At 39.9% G+C, this 15,437-nt stretch overlaps 1 protein-coding gene across 5 annotated transcripts in view; it reads right to left on the bottom strand.

The window, feature by feature from the left end:
• Positions 1–15,437, bottom strand: part of SLC39A10 (solute carrier family 39 member 10) — a 78,285-nt gene that overhangs the window by 45,120 nt on the left and 17,728 nt on the right. For all 5 annotated transcript variants that reach the window (XM_073306241.1, XM_073306238.1, XM_073306239.1 and 2 more), the window contains 2 exons: positions 7,755–8,837; positions 6,418–6,625 (listed from right to left, as the gene is read on the bottom strand). In XM_073306241.1, the coding sequence (XP_073162342.1) occupies positions 6,418–6,625; positions 7,755–8,828 (1,282 nt within the window). In that variant the 5' untranslated portion in view covers positions 8,829–8,837. The remainder of the gene's footprint in view (positions 1–6,417; positions 6,626–7,754; positions 8,838–15,437) is intronic.

Genomic DNA, 15,437 nt, shown 5'->3' with positions numbered 1-15,437 from the left:
CTCCTCACCTGTAGGTTAAAAAAGATCTATCCCCAGAATTAGTGACAGATTGACAGAATCAGAAGGGTACCCAGAAGTCACCTACTACAGGACAGGCCCAACAAAGAAAGTAACAGAACACCAGTAGCCGTCACCTTCAGCCCCCAACTAAAACCTCTCCAGCGCATCATCAAGGATCTACAACCTATCCTGAAGGACGATTCCTCAGTCTCCCAGACCTTGGGAGACAGGCCAGTCCTCGATTACAGACAGCCCCCCAACCTGAAGCAAATACTCACCAGCAACTACACACCACACAACAAAAACACTAACCCATGAATCAATCCCTGCAACAAACCCAGTTGTCAACTCTGTCTGCATATCTATTCAAGGGACACCATCATAGGACCTATCTGCATCAGCCACACCATTAAGGGCTCGTTCACCTGCACATCTACCAATGTGATATATGCCATCATGTGCCAGCATATATATAAAACCAGACAGTCTCTACGCGAAAGAATAAATGGACACAAATCAGACATCAAGAATTGTAACATCCAAAAACGAGTAGGAGAGCACTTCAATCTCCCTGGACATTCAATAACAGACTTAAAAGTGGCAATTCTTCAACAAAAAAAGTCAAAAACAGACTCCAATGAGAAACTGCAGAACTGGAATTAATTTGCAAACTGGACACCATCAAATTAGGCCTGAATATAGACTGGGAGTGGAAATGGCCGACGTCCACCTGGATTGCATTGGCCTCGTTAGCACAACAAAAGTAATTTTCCCACTCTTGATATTCATCCCTTCTTGTCAACTGTTGAGAATAGGCCACTTCCACCTTAATTGAATTGGCCTCATTAGCACTGACCCACCACTTCGTAAGGCAACTCCCATCTTTTCATGTGCTGTATGTGTGTGTGTATATATATATATATATACACACACATACATACACACACACACATATAATGTTGGATCATATTAAAGAAGCTCTGTATTAAAATCACAAATGCGTTTGATTCCCCATAGTTTAAATTCCAGGGTACTACTAATTAAGAGGTCTCTTGGTTTTTGGTACTGTTTCTCTCTCTCTCTATCTGTGAAACTTGCAAGCTAATTGCGCTAGTACATTCTAAGACAGTCTGTTCTCAAAGCAATTCACACAGAGACTCAAAGCAATACTCTGTAACAGAGAGAGCACCCAGAGACTCCCCGCCCTTTTGTTGTATTAACAATTGTGATTAAAATAGAGATCGAGGATGGATGTGGATGGATGCTTGGTGTGGGTAATAACTGAATGATCAGGGAGGTGCCAGCCTAAGAATCCAGTATCCATGGGCTGAAGAAGGCATCAAGTGGAAATAACCAGAGGACCGCCCCCGGAGGACAGACTGGAATCCACCCAACAGCCTCAAAAATGGGAGAACCAAAGAACAAGATAACATCTAGCAGCACGGAGCCGTCAGGAATGTGCTATCTGCTGATGGATTCCGCAACAGCATGATGAAGCAATTCCCATAGATTGGCATAGAAAGAAATTCCTATAAAAACAGACTCTAGAAAGTCAGAACTTTGGGGTCTGATTCTGCAAACCAACTTCCAGGAGCATCAGACGAGCATCTGAAAAGGTCCTGCTCCCTCCTCATGTCCAGGCCACCTGGCCAGTAGCTTGGCATGAGCAACTCTAAGGCTGGTAATAAGATAACAACCTTGCAGAACCTGTGTGTGTGTGTGTATGAATGAATGTATGAATAAATATGAAATTGAATGGAAAGTTATAGCTATAACTAACTGCTTACTATGATTCTTTCTGTATTCACAATAAATATGGTATTTTGCCTTTTCCCCTTTAATAAGATCCTGCTGGATTTTATTTTATTGGTATAACACCACACACACACACGCACACACTGCTTACTGTATTTTTCACTCCATGCATCTGATGAAGTGGGTTTTAGCCCACGAAAGCTTATGCCCAAATAAATTTGTTAATCTGTAAGGTACCACAAGGACTCCTCATTGTTTTTGCTGATACAGACTAACATGGCTATCACTCTGAAACCTGGTACATTTTTGTTTCAATTTATTCAAACTGAGAGGAATCCCAGCCCCTCCCAAATTCATCTTTTAACTAAAAGCATACAACACCTGATTACATTTTAGGGAGGGAACAAAGATGGAAAGACAGGACTAGGAGTATGGGGACAGAAGGAAATGTTCTGCCCCGTGTCTGGAGGCTGTGATATTGCCTCTGGCCACTAGACCGCGCTGCCCTGAACGCAAGGACCACTGTAGTTGACTCTGGCCACTGGGCCACCCAACCTTGAGAGGAGAGCGGCCATATTGACTTTTTCAATTAGTCCTCACCACCGCAAGACAAAGGCTGGTTGTAAGGACATGACCTCGGGGAAGTAATTACCCTGCCCCACCCCAAGAGGGGACGGGGCACACTTGTCCCTCCACCTGTCCCTATAGTACAGTCCATTGAAGTTTTTAAGGCTCAGTTAACTAAAAAAACCCTCTGAAATCAACCCTAATGAGGGCCATTCACTGTAACTTACAAATAGCATAGTAAGGACTTGTCTATACATGCTTTTCAGATATTTGGCTAAACAGTTTAAAAAAACAACAACAGTATCCCTGCATACTGGGCACATATTTGTATCACTTTCAGAATGTTTACATCAGTTTAGCTTAAGTAATTATGACAGGGATTTATTTTAGTACAAAACCTATTACCCTTTACCTACAGAATAAAGTTATCCCTAAGTACTGAAGATTTCTTATTTTGTGCTTTATGTATTTATTCATAAAGGTACCAGCCACCATACCATCTGGTAAAACTTAACTCTAATTAGTGGGATAACATAAATGGATTTACTACAGATAAAGAACATACATCATTATCTAATCAAGTTGCCCTGCCTCAAGGCCAAACAGTTTTACAAACAGGGAGTTTGTTTTCAGACAACCCCAAACCAGCAATTCACAGACCATTACATTCAACTGGTAAATGTTTTATTTATACTTAAGATATCAGATGCCATAAGAAGTGCTAAATGTCTGCAATGAGCTTCACTTATTTTGCAAATTAGGTCACTCAAAACGGTAAAGGTCTTCAAGCTTAGTTATTCATCAGCTCCCTCTCTCATTATTGAAATAGAAAATACTTTCAAAAAGAAGCGCTCATCTGTGGAAGCTTTCTAATTAGCTTGGCTCAAAGCATGTATAAGATGACAGTTTTCTACACTGTCTCAACATCGTAATTGGTAGAAAATGCTTAGCGGCCTTTTCACAAACCCTTGAGAATTAAGCTAGGGTCAACTCTGACTAAAATGAGCCTACCCTGTGAAACAAACAATCTACTACCACACCCACCGTATAGCATTTGGTTTACAGCAATCTTTGAACCAAGTTAATGAGGTAGTAGCTGTGTCACTATGGGAGATTTATATGGAACAAGTAAATGTTTCTTAATGATGCTGCAGTCATTAAAAATAATGACTAGAAGGGCACTCTTCCCAACAATTAACAACATCTATCAGGACATAATTAATACAAGCCTGATTTTTTCTACCATGCTAATAAGCACCTGCAAACTACTAACCAACATTCACTACTTGTAACTGTGACAAAGTGGGAATAATCTGTAACACTTTTAAGAATCCCAAACGTGCCTCTGTTTCCCTCTGCACTGCTACGATGTGGGTGCAAAAGCGTTAAAACTGCCCCTAGAACAGCACAGAAGACAGTAGGTGTGTTGATGTCACCTTGCTGTCTGGGTGGAATGAAGAGGGTCATTAAAGAACTCAAACCAACCCAAATCAACAGAGTCCAGCATGACAAAGGAAAGCCCCAAAGGACTGAACAATGAACACCTAAAAAGAGGAAACCCCAGCAGGTGGGACATACAAACTGAGTTGGAGAACAAGGCATGAGGTGACTGGAAAAGGGCAGCCTTTTTGGAGGAATTCAGGGGCACAGACCTGAGGAGACAAAGGGAGACAGAGGGAGCGAGCCAGAAATGGAGTCCTTTACAGGTTGGCTGCGTCACCATGGCACTGGGCTGGCCAGGATGGACTACAGCTTAACTTTTGCCTCTCTGTGCTAACCTAAGGACTTTCAGATTCTGTGGCCAGGTGACTAATAAAATGGCTACCTTGTTCTGGAAAGGTGACCTGTGTAGTTGCAAATACTGAGGGGTACAATACAAAACCTCCCCAGGATTATGGCTTGGCTGGATTTGCTGCAGAGAGCCATAGAGTGGCTGGTGCCAAAGGCCCAGTCTTGGAGGCCATGGGCCTGCCCCGTGGAACCTGTGTGGGTCTTTGGGGTCAGGCCTGCTAGAAGGTCGCTCCCAAGAGACTGGTTACCAGCTGGGACATAGACCCAGTATTGCCAACTTCAAGAGATTGAAAATCATGAGTTGGACCCCCAAAAATCAAGAGATTGGCCCAAAGATCATGACATTTGTTTTTTTAGGTCAGTCTATTGATTTTTGAGCTCCCCTTGCCCATCCCCAGGGTGTGTGCACGTGACAATTAGCGTTGCCCACTCCCCATGTACTGTATAAGTTGATTTTGGCCCCTGCTGCAGGAGCTCTCACCCCCACATTTGTCTCCTGCCAGCAAATAATTCTGTCCCACAGATCCCATCAGTTCTGTCCCCACCCAACCCCCCTCAGTTCAGTCTCCCAGCCCCTATCACCACCCCATCGGTTCAGCCTCCCTACCCTAGCGACTCTCACCACCCTCAGTTCACCCTCCCAGCACTTACCCCATCTGCTCAGAATCTATCATCAACACAGCCTCCCCTGCCGTAGTACAGCCTTCCCAGCCTCACCTCTGCTTCTTAGGGTCCTTCATCTTCCCCAAGCCTGGGAAGGCTGCAGTGGGGTCTCCTCTCTCACTTCCCAGGCTGGTAGGGGAGAAGTTGCCCGGGGCTTGACAGCAGGAGCCTGGCCCCACCACCCCATGCTCACTGAGAAAGCCCTGGAAACTGACAGCAGGAACCGTTGCCATGCCCAGGGTGACTGACAGTATTTCTAAGTAAAATTAAGCCTCATTCTCAAATGTTAGGATTTAATTCTGACATTTGAGATGTGAAAAAACATCCCTGAGCGCAGCAAGTTGAGGCGCTATAAAGCACCACTGGAAACAGTGATCCCAGAGCGGGGAGCTACACCCCCCATTGAGGTGGTTTTCTCTCCCAGCACTGTGCTGTGATCACACAAGGCACGTTAAAACATTCCTGCGGCAGCACTTTAGCATTGCCAGTGTAGACTAGCTCTTAATTTTACACAGAAATTGCAACTCTCGTGATCAATTTGCAAGATCTGGCATGTCTGTAGCCCAGGCCCTGTGACTCTGACAATATCTTTATTTTCAAAGCAAAACAATTTTCCCCAAGTTTTTTTTAACAGTTCCATTAGACTACATGGATAATGGCCACAGTAAGCCTGAATTAAAAATACAATCCTTGTCAGGATATCAAAACAACAGATTACAACTTTAAAGTATTTACTTTTAAAACCCATTAGAAAAAGGCTATTTAGCTTAACTTCAAAAAAAAAAAAAAGGAAAGAAAAGCCTATATTTTTTTTCCCCCTCAAGATAAAATGAAGAATTAAAAAAAAATGCTGTTGAGGAATCTCATTGGGGAATTCTCTAACCCGTATTACAAAAACAGCGGCAGTGAAATTAAAGGAAAAATGTTATTTTGATACTATGAAATTATATTAAATCACCAAAGTATAAACTGTAACCAGAAACCCTCAATTAAATTCTCCTACCTTGCTGCACCAAAATTGTTGATTTTGCAAAATAAGATCAACGCTAGAACTGAAGTGGAAGGAGAGGTTAATTTCCTTGTACAGTACCTGGAGTTCTTTGAGATGTGTGTCCCTATGCGTGCACCACATCAGGGTGTGAATGCCCCTGTACGCTACTGATCAGAGATTTTCCCATCAGCAGCGTCCACTGGACCACACGTGTCCCAGATACCCTCATGCCCCGATATGAGAGTATATTGGGGAGGTGGAGGGGCTCAACAGTTTATCATGGCAGCAAGAGAACACAACTGCACTCCAGCCACATTTCCTCTCAACTGCTACTTCCCCTAAGTCTGAAAGTGTATTTATCTCAATTTTCATTTACAAAACAAGATCAGTTAACAAGTTTCAACCATTCTTTTACTGTGAAATCTACCTTAAGTCTTATGAATCAATATTCAAATAGAATGAAACACTACTAATAATTTAAAAAACCCACTGAATTCCCGATGTATGGATTTGTCTGTTTTCTGAGTTTGTATAGCACTTAGCACAACGCGGTCCTGGTCCATGAGCGGGGCTCGTAGGCACTACGATAATACAAATAAAATAAATAACAGAGACAAAACATTTTTAACAGCATATGAAGACTATCTTACCTGATGCACCTATTTTATCCTTATTCGTAGCTGCTTCACTTTTATCTTTCTTCATGTCTTCAACCAGCAAATCATCATAATGCTCAATACAAAGTCTTCTGTCAATCTGATACAGCAATGCAGGGCACAGGTACGTAAACAAGTCAGGAGATATTGGAGAGTTGGTTCCAAGACCATAGTACCGCAGTAGCTGAGTGACATTTAAACACTGAAAGCAATTTATGCAACAAATTAAACATGTAATAGTGATTTCACTGAAGAATATATGCAGTTGTAGAAAATTAAAGAGTTTGTCTGCTGTTTAGACATTCATTCTGAAGGTTTGCACAGAAAAGGGAGAAATGTTGACCAATAACTTGTCACCTTTGAAACACGGGTGTGTACTAAACCAGGAAAAATAATAAAATTAAAAAGAGGCTGTGAAACTATACATAATATACAGCCTCCAATGTTCAGTAGTACTTAATGTCACTGCCAATAAATGTCGTATTTTTCAATTACATGGGAAGATTAATGAAAAACAGCAGTACAAACAATGCCTGCCATGGGGAAGAGAGGATAACCCTGAAATAAGAATCCCATCATTTCTCAACTCCCTGCTGCACGTGTTTGGTGTTTTCACTTTAAATGTAATCCTAAAATTGATTATACAGTCCAATATATTACATTGTTCTGTTTAGTACTTTAAATCAATAAAACACACTATCCTTTTTTTGAGAGTTAAGGGACAAAGATTAACATTGAGGATTAAATGGGAATGGAAGAGATAATAGCCTTTGGAGAGAGGTAAAGAAGCAAAAATGAAAATTGGTAGAAGTGTGAAGAGACAACTATACAGTACATAGTATAGAAGCTAGACTTTTATTTAGTGACACATCTACTTCACTTCATCATCATAGTTTATGACCATAAAGATTGATGTTGGTGACACGTAGAGGAGAGAGAGATTTTTTTCAACATCAAAAAGGTCTTTGAAAATCATTAAAGATGCAAGAGATTCAGGAAGAGGTGCAAAACTGTAAAATGATACTTATGAAATCTGTGTAAGAAAAAATAATTCTAAATACATGAAATGCAATATACTTAGCATTTAGGATATTTGAAGCATCTCATCAATGTGGAGACAGAGGAGATACAGAGTAAAGACAAAACGGGATGGAAAATCATGGAGTTGGGGTACAACTGTAGTAGTAAACTTCTTAGTGCTTTTATACTGTTACTTAGATTGTGTATAACAGTCATACCCATTTATTAGTACTAGTTTTATCTGTGAGTACTACTCTTCTTATGGTATCACAATAATAATTGTGTGCAAACCAGTTCTGGTTTAGACTCACCTCTTCATGCCGATGTTCATCCTCACTGTGATCCTTGTGACTATGTGTTGAAAAGATAGCATGTTTTCTTACACTAATCCGTTTATGAGGAGCTTCACGCTTGCTGGTATGGCGATGTCCATCTTCATTACCTGGATTAGGATCTTGGTGTCCATGACCAGTGGCTTGGTCATTATCATGTTCGTGAATGTGTACATGTGAGTGAGATGCATCATGTACATGATCATGTTTATGAACATGATTGTGCTCATATTGATCACCTGGATCATGGTCTTGAGCAAATCCTTGTGCAGTATCTACTGCTGTCTCACTGAATTTCTTTCCCTTTCGTCTCTTCTTATGTTTCTGTAGTTTTCTCTCAGGTTGTTCCTGGGTAGTGTTTGTCTCTGTTGAAGGTTCATGGCTTGGCTCTCCATGTTCACTCTGAGTGACTGAATCGTTATGAGTATGAGTAGTACCATTAGGGTCAAGGTGATGATGCAGATGACGCTGATGGTGGTGGCGACGATTGTTGTCACGAACACGTTTAATGGCAGGTTTCACAGATGACTCTACTGTGTCTTTTTCAGGGTCACATTTATGGTTTCTCTTTGTAGATACACCATTCACAGTTTGGTTTTCTGGACCTGAGTGGCTATGAGAATGAGGATGGTTATGAGAATGAGAATGCTTTCCTTCTTGTACTTCTAAAGCATCCAAGTGGGAAACATGATCATGGCCAATATCCTCATGATTAATCTCCACTACTTTTAACTCTCCAAGACCAAGACTTGTTAGCAGTTTTTCGAGACCAAAAAATGACAATCTTCCATTTTGACCATAATGGTCAAAAAGTTTTTGAATGTAGTATTTTTGTTCATTTTCAGCTTCCAGCACTGAAAGTTTACTTGGTGCAGATTCCGCTCCTCCATTCTGGAGATATGGTGCCTCCGAGATCTGATAGTCATTATGGTTGTGTACATGGCTCTCTTCAGCGCTATGGTCATGTCCATCTTCATGGCAATGATTGCACTGATGAAAGATAAATGTCAGCAAACAAATGAGGCAAAATTTTGTGTGCATGTGTACCTTCATCTCTGTTTCCTATGAGAAACACAAAACAAAACACTTAAAATGAAGAAAAAAAAGTGCTATTTAAATATTTCCAATGCAACCATCTCTGTAACTGTATGTAAATCTTATTTTTGATTTAAAAAAAAAGCTTTAAATCAATAAAATTCTGAACTAAAAAAAAAACAAAAAACCCACACACAACCACACCCTCTAGTATTTTCTATAAAAGCCTCCGCTCATGTATTTATATTTGTATAGCCTATAAAAAAGTAGCTCCTTGAAAACTCATAGCAGAAATTCAAAGTGTTTATAACATCCATACAGTGATGAGGTTAAGAAAAATATCTGCATTTAAATAATGGTAAATGACAAAAACGGTAATTATATTGCACATATTTATGAATGCACATCTATACCATAGCACCTTCCATCACAGGATATGTTTCACTGTCATTTATGAGGAGATATGGGGCACCCACCAGCACAAAGATACAAAGTTGTATGCAACCACAGTGATAATTTTACTTGATAGTGCCCACAGAATAATTTAGCCCGGTGACCCTGATAAACCTTGGTATGAGCCTTGTAGCACTGACACAGAAGTCCCTGAGATCAGGGACTCAGCATGAAGTGACATTTTATATACAAAGCTTTGAAACTTTCCTGATTGTGAAGGACTGAGTCCTAGATGAGGATTAGAGTAACAGAACCTCTCTCATCTTCTGTTCTGCCTTGTGCTAAGAAAGGAAAAGTAGTGCTGGAAGCTTCCATACCCACAGAAGGAGTTTTGCAAACAGGAGTTCTGACAGTTCAGCTTTCCATCATCTAGTTGCAGAACATAAAGACATGCCCTGCCAGAGCACAATGCAGCAAACCCTGAAGATATTCTGGTGGCCTACTGCAGAGCATGCATGTGCACAGAAATCCCTGAAAAAGCTCATTCCTACCCCCTTCCTAACCCCACAGACGTGAAAGGTGAAGATTCAACCTCACGAGAGCTCCCATTAGCTCTAGGTTTAGAAGTGAGGAAGATGCTTCTGCATTAGAATGGGATTCCAGATTTTGGTTCCAATAAAATTTTGGTTAGAACTTAATAAATTGTAACTGGATTTTTATAAAACATCTGTTCCATCACCTGTCTAGAATGACAATATGCTCTGTCATTTAATCAAATGCCTGTCAATTTTTTAGTCATCTGGTCAAATACCCAGAACCACCTCCAGCAACCCTTAGAGAGGAACAATCTGTCTTCACACCCCACCCCTGCACTGAGACCAATCTGACGCACAGAGATCAGATCAATCAATAAGATGGGTATGTCAAGGTTCCTCCCCCACTCTGAACTCTAGGGTACAGATGTGGGGACCTGCATGAAAAACCTCCTAAGCTTATCTTTACCAGCTTAGGTCAAAACTTCCCCAAGGTACAAAATATTCCATTCTTTGTCCTTGGATTGGCCGCTACCACCAAACTAATACTGGTTACTGGGGAAGAGCTGTTTGGACGCGTCCTTCCCCCCAAAATACTTCCCAAAACCTTGCACCCCACTTCCTGGACAAGGTTTGGTAAAAAGCCTCACCAATTTGCCTAGGTGACTACAGACCCAGACCCTTGGATCTTAAGAACAATGAACAATCCTCCCAACACTTGCACCCCCCCTTTCCTGGGAAATGTTGGATAAAAAGCCTCACCAATTTGCATAGGTGACCACAGACCCAAACCCTTGGATCTGAGAACAATGAAAAAGCATTCAGTTTTCTTACAAGAAGACTTTTAATAAAAATAGAAGTAAATAGAAATAAAGAAATCCCCCCTGTAAAATCAGGATGGTAGATATCTTACAGGGTAATTAGATTCAAAAACATAGAGAACCCCTCTAGGCAAAACCTTAAGTTAACAAAAAGATACACAGACAGAAATAGTTATTCTATTCAGCACAGTTCTTTTCTCAGCCATTTAAAGAAATCATAATCTAACACATACCTAGCTAGATTACTTACTAAAAGTTCTAAGACTCCATTCCTGGTCTATCCCCGGCAGAAACCAGCATAAAGACAGACAGAGACCCTTTGTTTCTCTCCCTCCTCCCAGCTTTTGAAAGTATCTCGTCTCCTCATTGGTCATTTTGGTCAGGTGCCAGCGAGGTTACCTTTAGCTTCTTAACCCTTTACAGGTGAGAGGAGCTTTCCCCTGGCCAGGAGGGATTTCAAAGGGGTTTACCCTTCCCTTTATATTTATGACAGGGTAATTTTCACATAGCCAACTTTCTGACTCATAGAATCATTTAAAAGTGTCATTAATATCCTATATATACACTCATCTATTTAAGGTTTTGTATTCGTGTCCACCATCATAATGTCCAAGCACTTTCTCAGGTTAAGATACTGGCAAAAGTGATGCCTCTAGCAGGCTTCTTTGGCTCTTCTACCCTCTCCATTTACAGAAAGCTTTGCTTGGGGTATTCTTTTGGGGAGCGAAGGTGGTGAGGAAGAAATAAGCTGTTATAAATGTCATTCTGGGTATAGTGGAAAGGTTTTATCAAAGAGGAAGGCCTTGTAGTGTGGTCACATTTTGTGTTACTGTGATTTCCTTTAGACGCTGATTTCACACTTGTAACCCTTTAACCAAGAAACCTTTATCTCTGGCTCTCACATGCTTCATTCTGGACTTTGTAATCCGCTTTGAGCCAGAGAAGCACAAGTGTATCAGAATGGTCTAGATCCTCAGGTGAGGTAAATCTGCATAGCTCAATTGACGTAAATGGATTTACACCAACTGAAGCTCAGCCCCAATCCCGCTAATGTAGTCAAGACCTGTTAAATTTGAAGATTAGATCCAAGGTCTTGAACAAGCAGCAAAGGCAGGCAGGAAGCCAATGGAGGGTCTGGAGGATAAGGAAAGATGGGCTCTCACGTTTCTCCAAGCTGTGAAAGAGGTGGGCAATCACATTCTGCTTAAGCTGGAATCTTTGCAAAAATAAAAACAAAATTCCTCAATAATTATTTGTTTTGAAAATTTAATATACAACTGAAGAGAATGTCTAACAAAGGATAGCACGTTTAAATCTATTAATGCTGAAGGCTCTTTGAGATCAGAATTTTGTTGTTTACAATCAGAGTCAGTCTATCTCGTAAAGCAAAGGGACTTCAAAACTCGCCCTTTTCTTTGAAATGTGATCAAGACTAAAATATTCCTACAAGGAAATTCATGTCTAAAGCGTGATCATAATCCTTTCGCCAGCCTTGTGATCTTTTTTCATGTGATTATCACATTCAGTGCTACTACTACATTCCTTTGAAATGCAAGTCATGCATCTCTAACAGTAGTGGTTAGTATTGACTGGTACCTTTTTTTGAGAGGATAAACAGTTTAAGTCACCTGTGATCATAACTTGAAGCCAATATAACCTCACCAAATCACCCATGTCAATCTGCTTCATTTCTGAAGTTCCAGCACCTGGCATTAACCACCATAAAATTATTTAAAATCAGGATCAATAAATACTCAACTGAAAAACAAACAACTCCTAATGAATTAATTATATTAGTACGTAGATGTCTCAATACATGGAAGAGAGGAGCTTACAAGTCCCAAGCATAAAAACATGTCTATCTATTCTGTTCCAAATTTTCAATTTATTTACAGCAGCAGCTCTCAAATTATTTTGTTTTTACCATCAGGCCCTATTTTTATCAAAGAAAATATGCTCAGATCCGAGCTTCCATATGCTCCACACAAGAGTCATGTGTTCATATATATAAAATACTAAAGTATGTATAAATTCTAACACCTTTCAATGCAATGGGGGGGTTTGTCTGTACACACAGCTTATTCCAACATGGAAAATTGACAAACTGGTCTGCAAATCTCCCCAGGAGTACAAAGGCACAAGATGGGTGGAGGAGGAGGACAGGGAGAACAGATTGGGAGACAGAATAGGGTTAAGAGGGCTCAATGGGGAGTTCCTGTCTGAGTCCTTGAGCACCTCCAAAACAGATACAATGTTAACACTGACTGCAAAATTACAACTTATGATTCAGGCTGACGAACTAAAATAGGTTCAGAAGAAAACAAAATTTGGTTTCCATCACCTATACTGGAGTATGGGAATGTAACAAGTGATAATGTGTTAGGCGGGGTTGGGGTGCGGACTTCAGGGAGGGGTTAGAATGGGGGCAGGGAAGGGGTGGAATGGGGGCAGAGGGGTGTGTGTCAGTGATGCAGCCCTTGGGCCAATGCACTAGTCCTCCTGTGGCCCTTGTGGTCATTTGAGTTTGAGACCCCTGACCTAGAACATGTAGGAAGCATTTATGCATAACTAAACATGCCATGAACATTTAAAAAGATTAAACTGTGAAGTATTTGAAAGGCAAAGTGTTCCAGCACACAGAAAACTGATCTTAAATGAACCCAGACAGCAATCTGTTAGCCCAAATCACTACATATAGCTGTTAAATTTTATTTTAATTAAAGAAAACTACCCCAGCTACCTAAAAATTACCCATAATTAATCCGAGTATATGACCCCCTTAGAGCTATACTCAAACAACACAATAACTGCAAGCTATGTTTTTGATTGTTTCAAGTTCTTTCTTCCACTAGCAGCTGTGCATATTGATTGATCATTAGAGTCTCAAAGTCTTCCATATATAAACCAGCAACATGTGCACTGCGCAAGAGTCATTAAAAGGACAATTTATGGGGTTGGTCTTATTACCAGCTTCCTCTAGAAACAACGCCACTCCGAGGCTCATTTATGAATTCCTATATATAGATAATTGGTAAAATTATAACCAAGAGTTCTGAAAGGCCCCAAAGATCATGTTAGGAGTACTGTAAAACAGGTATCTATTACTGCTGTTAAAACTGTCACAATATTGTCCAGCAGACCAGAATTATTTCTCTTAGAATTAGTCAAATTTCTAGATCCTAATAGAGCATTCCTACTTTCAGATAAGAAAAAGTGAAGTTTGCGGTTTCCTACCCTTTACTGTGGGAACATCCCCCGCTCCAAACAAAAACAAACCCTAGGTCATTTGATGGAGCTACACCATTTGGGTATCTAGCACTTACCTTGTTTTTACAGCACACCAATCACCAGATAACCTCACCACCTCTAAAATTTAAGAAGAGTAAAGCCAGCTACCAGAAAAGAAAATTTTGCGCAGGCTTCAGCAACATTTACATCCACAAATTAGTATTTTCAGACATAATTATCCATTTGGTATGGCAAATGTGGGTTCTGTGCAGATGGACTTGGAAGTGTAACTGAGGAGTTAAAAAGTTACAATTTTCTGGAACACTTATTTTGCTAACATTTTAGCTTAAGATAAAAAGTAGGAGGTGTCAGTGAAAAACGTGTAGAGGGTGAAATAATTGGTGAAGTGAGAAAAGAATATTTATTTACTTCGGAAAATACTTGGGAGACAATAATTTACATATGGTGTGTGGAAGCATACTTTTTTTAGTCTTGTAGTGTTGAAACTTTCGGAAGTGTAAAGTGTCAATATTCTATTGTCTAATAATGCTCTATCAAAAGCTTAGTGCTCATGTGTTGTTTAAGAATGTGAACCATAAAAACATATGTGCTGTAAATAATATTGTTTTTCCAGTGTAATAAAACTAAGTAATTTGTCTGAATTAACAGAGCAATACAGATTTAAAGCAGTTCCTTGAGTTAGATGGTCACTTCAGAATGACTATCTGATTGGGTTTTCCTACTCTAGATGATAGAAAAGAGTTTTTTCTCAATGCTGAACTAGACTCGTGAATGTTGCCACTAACCATAAAAAGTAATGGAGATATTTTTATTTTCTTATCAGTAGCAGGAACTGTTGTACATGTTTAATTATTTCACGGAAAAAAATAGGCTGAAAGGCAGCATTGTCTTGGATGGGTGTTTAATTCTTACATGCCTCTGTTGCTGCAGTTTAAGAATAAGAAACACTAACAAAATCTTCAAATATATATATCACAAGACTTACAGATAGTTAGTGCTAAATAAATTTTATGTCCAGTTATACAAGACAGTAAGGCTCTGATCCACCTAAGCACTTAAGCAAGTGATTAGCTCCAATGACTTCAGGAAAATTTTTCAAAAATGACTTCAGGATCCTACATGCAAAAAATCACTTTTGAAAATGGGACTTTAGGCCTTGATCTAGCAAGTTCCTAACAATTATGGTGTATAATATATACATATATATCTGTTTCCAAATTAAAGGGTACAAGCTATAGCCACCACTACTACCTCTTTGCCCCAACAGATATACAACAGAACCTCAGAGTTACAAACACTAGAGTTACGAACTGACCGGTCAACCACACACCTCATTTGGAACTGGAACTACACAATCGGGCAGCAGCAGAGACCAAAAAAACAAAAAAAAAAACAAAAAAAAAGACAAATATAGTACAGTACTGTGTTAAATGTAAACTACTAAAAATAAAAGGAGAGCTTATAAGAAAATTTGACAAAGCATGGAAACTGTTTCTGTCCTTGTTTTATTTAAATAAAGATGGTTAAAAGCAGCGTTTTTCTGCATAGTATAGTTTCAAAGCTATATTAAGTCAACATTCAGTTGTAAACTTTTGAATGAGTAATGTTTTGTTCAGAGTTACGAACAATCT

This window comes from Lepidochelys kempii, chromosome 11, assembly GCF_965140265.1.
Source record: "Lepidochelys kempii isolate rLepKem1 chromosome 11, rLepKem1.hap2, whole genome shotgun sequence".
In the NCBI taxonomy this organism is placed as follows: domain Eukaryota; kingdom Metazoa; phylum Chordata; order Testudines; family Cheloniidae; genus Lepidochelys; species Lepidochelys kempii.
This window is presented reverse-complemented; position numbering and strand designations above follow the sequence as displayed.